This window comes from Aptenodytes patagonicus, chromosome Z, assembly GCF_965638725.1.
Source record: "Aptenodytes patagonicus chromosome Z, bAptPat1.pri.cur, whole genome shotgun sequence".
Classification (NCBI taxonomy): Eukaryota; Metazoa; Chordata; class Aves; order Sphenisciformes; family Spheniscidae; genus Aptenodytes; species Aptenodytes patagonicus.
The window spans coordinates 77,901,173-77,911,916 of record NC_134982.1 but is presented as its reverse complement, the minus strand read 5'-3'; the positions used below and the strand labels follow the sequence as shown (position 1 = coordinate 77,911,916).

General features: G+C 40.3%; 1 protein-coding gene across 1 annotated transcript in view; it reads left to right on the top strand.

Annotated features, from left to right (window-relative positions):
- Positions 1–455: 455 nt before the first annotated feature.
- The window catches only part of SHOC1 (shortage in chiasmata 1), a 67,325-nt gene continuing 57,036 nt past the window's right edge, over positions 456–10,744 (top strand). The window contains exons 1-5 of the mRNA XM_076363342.1: positions 456–461; positions 1,581–1,742; positions 4,619–4,696; positions 8,522–8,651; positions 9,247–9,328. Coding sequence (XP_076219457.1) covers positions 456–461; positions 1,581–1,742; positions 4,619–4,696; positions 8,522–8,651; positions 9,247–9,328 — 458 coding nt within the window. The remainder of the gene's footprint in view (positions 462–1,580; positions 1,743–4,618; positions 4,697–8,521; positions 8,652–9,246; positions 9,329–10,744) is intronic.

Genomic DNA, 10,744 nt, shown 5'->3' with positions numbered 1-10,744 from the left:
AGCTGGAAAGGCTTCTTCCATTCATGATCTTAATGGTAACAGCAGTAATATACCTAGTATATACGACTTACCACTTTTTATCAGCCATACAAACAGTCCCCACGCATCTGTTTAAAAGTTGTATGTACAGATATCCAGACCTACAAGTATATCTGAGGAAAAGTCAAGGCGGTAACTGTGAATTGCTGCCAATTTTCTTCTGCAGGATGTGTACCCCATTAACTCTTCAATCTGATGAAGAAAAACTGGAGATATCACCATCTTCATAGGCTATCACTATCCCCTGAATCACAGTATGTGTTGCTGCATTGTTTCTTGAAGTAGCTGTGTAAGGTACTTGATCTGCTCTAGTGGTTGTCATTACTTTTACCTTTTTCAGGTACTTCAAAGGCTTTGCTATTGGGGGACATTCCTCTGCTGTAATACCCTGTTCAATTACCCATAATTCCCCCACAATGGGGGTACTGGTGGATGAAAAGCTGGCAATGTGCGCTCGCAGCCCAGAAAGCCAAGCGTATCCTGAGCTGCATCCGAAGAAGCGTGGCCAGCAGGTCGAGGGAGGGGATTCTGCCCCTCTGCTCTGCTCTGGTGACACCTCACCTGGAGTACTGCGTCCAGCTCTGGAGCCCTCAGCATAACAAAGACACGGACCTGTTGGAGCGGGTCCAGAGGAGGGCCACGAAAATGATCAGGGGGATGGAACACCTCTCCTATGAGGAAAGGCTGAGAGCGTTGGGGTTGTTCAGCCTGGAGAAGAGAAGGCTTCGGGGAGACTTTATTGCAGCCTTTCAATATATAAAGCGAGCTTGTAAGAAAGATGGTGGCAGACTTTTTAGCAGGGCCTGTTGCGACAGGACAAGGGGGAATTGCTTTAAACTAAAGGGGGTAGATTTAGACTAGATATAAGGAAGACATTTTTTATGCTGAAGGTGGTGAAACACTGGCACAGGTTGCCCAGAGAGATGGTGGATGCCCCATCCCTGGAAACATTCCAGGTCAGGTTGGCCGGGGCTCTGAGCAACCTGATCTAGTTGAAGATGTCCCTGCCCGTGGCAGGGGGGTTGGAACCAGATGACCTTTAGAGGTCCCTTCCAACCCAAACTATTCTATGATTCTATAATACACTGTTATTTTGTTTCCTGGTTTGGGGTAAAAACATGCATTTTTCTATATTCCAACTGGGAGAGGAGTGCTTCTGAAATACTTTAATTGGAAGTTGCTGCATTTTGTGTATTATGCCTACTTGGCCCAACATTTTGTCTTTTACTTCTTAGAGAGCAGAATAGAAATACATTTTAAAAATATAAATACTGAGATAACAATAAAGTATTGGCATTTGCACTTTTCATAGGAACAACTGCCTGGGAAACATTTGCAATATGCCTGTGCTTAGAAAAACTCTATGCTAATGCTGGGCTAAACCCATCCTCTCAGTTAAAAAAAAAAATAGTACTTTGTAGCAGTAAAGATAGCATCTGTCCATATGCTTTTTACTTAACTTTTTCACTCACTGGGATGTACAAAAGCTAACGGAGCTCTTAAAATTAGAGTGTAAAGTGTAACTTTCGTTTTCCCCACAGAAATCTATCCTCATCTGGGACTCAACCTGCAAGGAGTTCTTGGAGGAGCCATGTTTTCCAGACTCCCAAGACTATTGTAGCAACAGGCTGAATGCACCTGCTGCAGCATTACCAAAGATTTCTGCACTTCTGATGCATCCTCTGTGGGTATCCCCTTCTCAGGTAAAAGGAGGAGGTAATGACATGCAATGTAATGGCTTTGTGGTGCCAACCACAGTAAGAAGGTGCCAATCCAGCAAGCAGAACTGCATCTGGAGCCTAGCTGCAGCTAGGACGTGTAAAATCTGGGGGGGAAGAGGGAGCATTCTCAGAGTCTTGAAATTTCTGTCAGTCCAGGTATTAGTCAGAGCCTGGACCACAGCAGAAATCTGATGATAAACTGCCTGCTGAGAAACACAATTTGTTCAACAGGCAGCAGCCTGAGGGCTGTGGGAGCAATGTAGGCAGCCAATTAAAAGAAAAAAAAAAAGCCCTTTTCCAAAAGTTGACAGCTATTTGTAGAAACTGACATTTCATATGCTTGCTGAGCATATGAAGTGGAAGCATTTCTGGATATTAAATTCTGGCCTCATTCTATTTCTGTTCCCAAGGTAACTGACAGAAAGTTTAGCAGAAGTTTGACATACCTTCTCTCTTTCTTGCTTCTTCTCCCGTGCAAGCTGCTACCAGTGACAGAAGATGAAATTTAGTTACTTAATTGCATTTACTGCTTTAAAAATATTTTCAGCTCTGCTTTGAAGATCACGGAACTTTTCCTATTTGCTCCTACTGAGAATTTGTCTTTTCTATAGCGATTAGGGGCTACCTGCTTCAGACCCCTTGGCGGTGCTGCTTGTAAAGGAAAGTCGGAGGTATTTGAGTAACGCAACACCCACCGTCAGTTTTACGGGACTTTCCGCGGACTGCCCTGCGGCAGCTGCGGCTCAATAGCCCATTCCCTGAGGTAACATGACTGCCCCGGGACCCTCAGAGGCCAGGGACGGGGCTCGCAGTTAAAAGGAAGGCCGTCCCCTCATCCGCGGCCTCCTCGCAGCTCCGCGGCGGGTGCTGAGGGCAGAAAGCGCTCACTCACCGAGTGGGCCCGGCGCCGCGCTCCGCGGGCAGAAAGGGCGGGAACCCTCCGCCGACCGCGCGGCCGTGGGTGGGAGGGGCGGCAGCCAATCAGAGGCGCGAGTTCCACTTCCCGCGCGGGCGGAGGGCGGGGCGGGGCCGGTCGCGGCGTCGCCCTGAGGTGAAGGGTGCGGTCGTGCGGGGGTGCGGTAGCGTGGTGCTTAACTCCAGGTTAGTTTACGTCTTTGCTGCTCTCTGTTTCCATCATACATCGCCATGTAGCCACTGCGGGTTCTTCACCGGTTTTGAAAACTGCGGATTTAAATACATTTGATGCTGGCAGAAGTACCTCACACTGCATATTTCACTTAAAGTGGTGTTCCCTAGAGTTCTTGGAGAGTGAAACAGGATCACGTTCTTCTTCAGTTTTATTGTTTCTTGTTAAAAGCTTAAAAGATTTTAAGTATGCTTGGATTTCCTTGTATCCTGACGGACTAGTGTTTCTAAGTCCCACTCTTCCCGTTTTAAATTGGAAACTTGAAACATACCTGACTGAGATGGTTTTGATGCTTACTGATTAAGTGACACACCCTTAAGAAACTAGTAGTAATAGTTGCAATTCTATTGCTTAGTATTTGTATGAATGCATGGTTATATTACTATAAAGAAATCTTAATAAGTGATACACATCATACTATTAAGTTGCAGTTCTATTCCCTGTCTCCTGCACTTAGTATTAAGGTACAAATCTATCCCTTCTCACAGACTCATCCCTTCTTGCTCCACCCCCCCACACCAAGTTTGTTGGACATAGACCCGATGGAGGGTCCAGCAGGTTGTACAAAGGGTTTTTCTTAGCATCCCCAGCGTTTTTGATCCACTGGTTGGGTTCACCACTGTCTCAAACAATCCACACTCCTTCCATCAGAAGGTTCCCCTCTACTTTGTTCTCCATCTGATTTTATGCCTGATTCTCTGTTTCTTCTTCTGAACCCACATTTTACCTCCCCTGCACTTCCTTTTTTCTGCCTGGACTCCTCTCAAGTAAGCAACCAGCCCCTAATTACTTTTTCCGTATTGGTCCCAGTTCTGTTAGATCCATACACAAATTTGGTATTCCCAATGCTGTTACCTAGGCAATTTGAGCCTAATATCATATTACTGATACCTACTGGTACATATATGAAGACAGCCTTGTGTCACAAGTTTCCCTTATGGCCCTACAATTCATGTTGCTTACGTTTCATTTACAGTGTACACTTTTTGGATAGAATTATCTTACTTTAGCCTTGACTCCTACCTAATTTTAATTAAGAACAAGTATTCTCTTACCTTATGCACAGCTGAGCAACAATATATCCTGTTTTGCACTCACACTGTATCTCTGTCCTTACATAGTTTTCATCTCACTCCTGGTTCCCACCAGAAGCATCGACTAATTTAGAGGCCTGGTGTTCCAGCAGGACCTCTTGCTCTCAACTAGCCTATGCAATCACCTTTTCCCTTGTAAAACTGAAGGAGAGGAAAAAAGTCCCCTCATAAATACATGAGGCAGTGAAAAGTTAATAGTTTAGCTAGCTGAACTGCTATCTTTAAAAGCTAATTTAGAATCCATAAAAATTAATTGAATCAGCTCAATTCTCAAAATTATTGCTTAGGGCAGGTAATTTGTATTGCTTACATTCACTTAATGGTTTGAAAGGTTTTCTGTGAAACAAATAGCAAGAGGCATAGAGAAAAAAAAACCCAAAAGCCCAGTTCCTTTGGGTAAAAATCAATTGCCCGTGGCCTGTAGTTAGTCTGTTACATCCTTCCAAAGGAATAATACTGAATGCTTTGGGTAGCCACCTTCTATAGGAAATTCAGTGCAAGGTACATGTTCTAGCAGAACTTAGGAAGTTATTCTTATTGAACTTAAATTTCAACCTTCTCTTTCAACATTTTTGCATGATAGTTTTTAACTAATCCATATTCTGTATATCTTCTAGACAAATGAAGTGTTGAAAACATCACAAAACAAGATGTTTGCAGCTTTAAAGTATCACTCAACAGACTATTTATATGAGGTATAGTTTTATTATTTCTCTTAATATTCTAAAAGAAATATGGTAGTAGCTGAAGAAAAGATTTAGTGCACATTAAAAAATATATGGAGAACTACTTTCTTAGCAACTCTGTTTCAGTAAGGTGGTTGCACTGCGCTTGCTGGGATAACATAGTGAAGTGCTTACAGTTTTTTTTAATAAAAAATTAAAGTACAATTTTGCCAAAACTGAAGAGCATAAATTTTTTTTAGTGTCTCTTGCACTTATAATTGTGTTTTATAGCCAGTTTCCTGCTTAGAGCTTTCTTTGGAGAGTGCACTGTGCCTTCTAATGCATAAAATTCAATTAATTACCTTTTCGGAGAACGAATCCAATTTTCTAGCAACTTTAATATGTATTAGGATAGTAATACACAACACTGTATTCCCTACTGATGGTAGGGAAGAGTTTTTATAATGATTTAGATTAAATTCATGGAGAGCAGATGTTTTCTCACACCTACAATAAATATCTTGGTTTTATAGATGTTGATCAGTTAAGACATAGAAACCCTATGAAGTGGTTTTTTCCTTCCTGTCTACATCTGTGTGATGTTACCAACTGCTTATCACTGAAGCACACTGTCTTACTTAATTGAGTTTTTACTTATTTACATTTTCAAAGAAAACCTATGAGCCAAATAAAAAACTTCTCTGGCAGAGCGGTGCTTTGCCAACAAGGGACATTTCGAGTATGTGAGCAGAAGAATGAGGTAGCGAGACATGATGCCTTCAAGAGTTTGGGGAGAATGCAAGTACATACACAAGTGCTCCTGGCACATAACTGGAGAAATGCAGCCTGGGAAGTGGTCCAGCAATAGTACTTGTGGGTAATCTGAGATTCACATTATGAAACACATTGTCCACATCCCTTTCCTTAGAGTGCAGGGATTGTTCCATATAGTACCTGTGTATGTGCCTACCGTTTTCTTAGACCATAGCAACCAGAACTTCTTTTTCTATTGTAACTCCAACAGTATGCAGTCTGTCATTTGATATTTGTGTAAAAACCTTCTCACAGTAGTTCCATTCAGTTTGACCTTCAGATGTTTCTGTGTTATCTGTGAATAAAAAATAGGTATGTTACCCAAACGTGTTGTGGGTTATCATGCAAAAGAGAAGAATTACAATTCATGGCTTTTTTAGACTGAATTTTGAGGAGTAGGGCGGTGCTGAAAGCAGGACAAATGAAAAGTGGTAGAAGAGAAATGTTTAATGACCTGCTGAGTGGCTGCTCTGTAACAGAGTGTGAACATTGCTCTGTAATACTACTAGAAGGGGTTAATGGATGTGATCACACATTTAAAGGTATTACAGACCTGACTGTGCGAGGGATATGCTGTGCTAAAACTGCAGCTTCTTGTTCCACTCTTGTGCCTAACTTCTACCCTCCTGCTAGGAAGTACATGACAGTTAAATTGACTTTTCGGGCATCCGATATATCAAATGCACTCGCCTAATGTTTCCAATGCTTAGGAAATGCTGGAATTCGATAGGTGTCTCAAACTCTGATTCCTGCACACATCTGGCTCAACTGGATGTGGAATCCTGCTCTTAATGTACTTGTTATGCATTTTTATCAACCCCAGATACAGTCTTTCCAGCTGCCCAGTATAAATGTATCTTTGAAGAAAGGAGCCTTTTCAGCCATTAAAGACACAAGAGTTAGATTCCTCGTGCTACTGTGTTGTAGGTGTGATTACAAAGTCATCTTCAACATTCTCTTATGTTATAAACTGACAATATATGCAAGCTGCATGGAACTATAAAATGCACATAATATCTTTCGGTTAGAAGAGAAATTTGCAGAGACCTTCACATTTCCTTGAGAAACAGGGGTAAACATGCATTGATTAAATGCCATAGCCATTAATAATGGTCTTGAAAAACACTTTTATGTATTTGAGAAAGGCAAGAGAGCCTATGTATTAGCAGACTTTGTAAAGTGAAATAATTCAGCTTAACCTGTGCATTTAGAACAAATTAATTTAAAAAGTTCTGTAAAATGCACAATTTTCCTGTTTTAAGGCCATTATCTGTAACGATCGCCCTAGGACATATTTGTCCCACTTTACAAATATCAGTGATTGAAAACAATTTTATCTATTAAGCTAAAGTTAGCCTCAGTAAAACTACATACTGGTGTTTAAAATTTCATTCTGATCTCTGTCATATTATTGCTTGTATTTACTTGTTCAGTAGTTTCTACTTAAAGTCCATCAGGTCATTCTTCTGTAACCTAAGAGTACTTTGAGACCTGTTATGTCACAACCTTACAGCTTGTTTTAATGAAGAGAAAGGTTATCATCAGCTCTTTTTGTTCCTGTGATCTCTACCAGGATCTTTGCTAGCTGTACTTTATTTTATGATAAGTGCAGTTGTTTTAGCAGTAACTTCAATACAGATTACTTAAACTGATGTATGGCCAGTAACATGTAGAAGACCTAGGTCCAGTTGCCTGTAGTTGTCAGTTTCTGCCGCCTTTGTTCAGAATTTGTAAAGGAGACGTCATGCTTTGACTTAGGCAAGAGGGAATGCATTGGATTAGGATGGTGTTTATCAATTTTTTACAGGAGCCTTCTAAAGAAAAGGCGCTATGATGGCAGTAGTTTTTGCCTTTTTTGTTAAAATTAACTGGCATTTACAGAATTGTGACTATCCCACAAAGGCTTAAACTGAAATGGAAGAAGAATCTGTAATGGTGACCTTTCACAGAAGTGACTGTGTTTGTTCACATTACTTCCCATGTCATCTTTTTTTTTTCTTTTCTTTTTCTTTTTTTCATTTTCTCTCTGCCTATACAGGAAGGTTTGACAAGTGCACCAGCAGCACTGTTGTTCTGGTAGCAATCCAAGTCAGTGAACTATTTCTAGTTTGTCACCTGAGATCTCTAACGGTACAGGCTATAACTGGCCTGACAGCATATGCTGAAATGGGTGGACATTTCTAGGACCTGAAGAAACAGAGCTGAAGTCAGGTGATGGACTTAGAACTAGAGAGAAGCTTCTAGTGTCATTCATTATGTTCTCCCACATTTCTGTAGCTAGTTGCCTTTTCCAATATGCCTTTTACACCCCAGAATTTTTGAGGACAACTTCTTTCTAAGCTATAAATTTGCTAAATCTAAACCCCTGTGTAAGAATAATTTTTCTCTGCTTCCTGAACTCACTGTTTATTCTGTGGTTCTGTGCTATTTATACAGTACTGCATGTGGGCTTTTTTGACAAAAGAACTGTTAGATAGTTTATTGAAGGTGGTCTTCAGTGAAGAGTTACTGAAGTTGCCACGTTGACTATTTAATTCTAGAATTCAGTTGTTTACTACCATGCTCCTCTGTTGTTTTTATTGAAGATAAAAGGATTTATAAAGGGCTTTTGTTAGCTTATAATGGCACATGAAAGCTGAGAGGCTTTAGAATATTATGAGCACTTAAAACAGCAATAGTAGGAATGATTTTAAATTGTTTCTGGTCAGCTTATACACATGTCAGTTCAGAAGACCAATGCAAGTGTTAAGATAAGCACTTGTAATTGCATATGCAAAGTTTAGGTAAGTGTAGTGAAGCATATGTGCAGTTTTGCATATGCAGAAGTGTAGATTAAAGCTTAAATATCAGGTCAAGTAAATATTAATATCTTCTCTTAATTTGGACTGTGCCAGCTTTGCAAAAAAATAAAGTTTAAATATAAAATATGTTTAAGTAGAAAACACTTGAAAACAGCAGGACTGTTTGAAGAGGTAGTGCACAAAAAGAAAAGGAATGGAACTGTCTCTCTCATAATTTTATTACATGCCCTTTTTTGTGCAGAGCTTGGCAAGGCAGAAGTTTTCCATCTGGAGATTATCACTTTGCTTTCCTCCCTGTTTACACCAAGATGAAAAGTATCATCTCACTGGACTCTTTGCTGATGATAAGTATAGGAAGCCATGGACTAGAAGTAGGTTGTATAGTCCTTAAGTTTTAGTTTAGATTTACTGTGCATTAAAGGAAAAGCTTGTGTTTGTGCATAATACGATGTCTGGTAAAAAAATTAAATTATTTCCAGAAGTAGCAGTATGTCAGTTCAGATAGCTTTTGAAGGTAGAATGTGTTCATTGCCTAAGTAGAAACAGATGGGTAATGGATATTTATTTGTGTATGGCACCATAAATGAGGGTGATATTTGATTAGCTTGTAGAGATCTCTGGAAAACTTTCTGTCTGGACATGCGGTTATGGAAGAAAAGCAATGATCAGAGATAAGTAAAATACTAAATCTGATTAGTTGGGAGAGGTTTGAAAGATGATGCTGAGGTTTTGAGATGTGGAAAAAACTGGGGATTTCCAAACACAGAGGTAAACATACATATAAAAGTATTTGCATCTTTCTGGTGTATTGGAATTTACTTTTGCTAATGGAAACTAAAAACATTCTTTCTTCTGTACATCCTGTGTAAAGTTTGGTTAGCCTCTGCAGCGATTTGATCAATACATAAAAATAGAAATTGATTTTAATATTTGCTGTGTGATTCTTTTTCTTTCTTTTTGCCTCAGTTACTTCAACACAGAACATGATCGCTATTTCGGTATTGGATCAATGGAAGAAAAGTTTATCTGTGGAGGATTTCCTGGAAAAGTCAGTACCCTTAAGTTAAAAACATATATGATTCCTTTGATATCATTCAGGTACTTTGTGAATCATAAGCTAATGATGATAACAGAATATGGAAATGTTTTCTGGCAATAGCAAGAGTACAGTGCGCTGGAGCTGTAGACTGTAGCAGATAGCTTAAAGATGGCTTTTTCACTAAAAGTAGTACTGTGTTTTTAAGTTCTCTGTTTCTTTATCTCATTTTTGTAATGGTTCTGTAATCTATTTATGACGTTGGAGAAAGACTCTGAAATCTGTACATGAACATGAAAATGAACCATGAGGACATTTTTCCCCCCTCCCTCTCTAAGACAGTTATCTCGCGTAACTGTAGATGAAGCTATTCAAAGAAGGGTATTTATAAATCTTTGAAAAGGTGTAAAAGGCAGCTATAAAAAGTCAAACTTGCATTATAGCAATTGAAGATACATGAATTTCTTTTAAAATTATATATATAAAGTCAAAATGTATCAAATGAACTCTGAAATTTTCAAATTAATTTCAAAATGAAAAGTTCATTTTAAAAATAGGTTTGCAACACAGCCTTTACAGCATACACAAGACATGAAAGAAAATTATGGTTCTGTGAAACCAGTAAATTGTGCATATTTCTGCTCTCAATCGTCAGTGTGAAAGAAATAGAGAAATTACATTTGTGCTTTTACAGGCCAGTCTAAAATCTACGTTATCTTCAAATCTGCATTAAAAAATAGTTGTGAAGAAAACTTAGAATCATAGAATAGTTTGGGTTGGAAGGGACCTCTAAAGGTCATCTAGTCCAACCCCCCTGCCACGGGTAGGGACATCTTCAACTAGATCAGGTTGCTCAGAGCCCCCTCCAACCTGACCTGGAATGTTTCCAGGGATGGGGCATCCACCACCTCTCTGGGCAAACTGTGCCAGTGTTTCACCACCCTCAGCGTAAAAAATTTCTTCCTTACATCTGGTCTAAATCTACCGCCCTTTAGTTTAAAGCCATTCCCCCTTGTCCTGTCGCAACAGGCCTTGCTGAAAAGTCTGCCACCATCTTTCTTACAAGCTCACTTTATATATTGAAAGGCTGCAATAAGGTCTCCCTGAAGCCTTCTCTTCTCTAGGCTGGACAACCTCAACTCAGCCTTTCTTCATAGGAGAGGTGTTCCATCCCTCTGGTCATTTTCATGGCCCTCCTCTGGACCCGCTCCAACAGGTCCGTGTCTTTGTCATGCTGAGGGCTCCAGAGCTGAGCCCAGTACTCCAGGTGAGGTGTCACCAGAGCAGAGTAGAGGGGCAGAGTCACCTCCCTCGACCTGCTGGCCACGCTTCTTCGGATGCAGCCCAGGATACAGTTGGCCTTCTGGGCTGCGAGCGCACATTGCTGGCTCATGTCCAGCTTTTCATCCACCAGTACCCCCAAGTCCT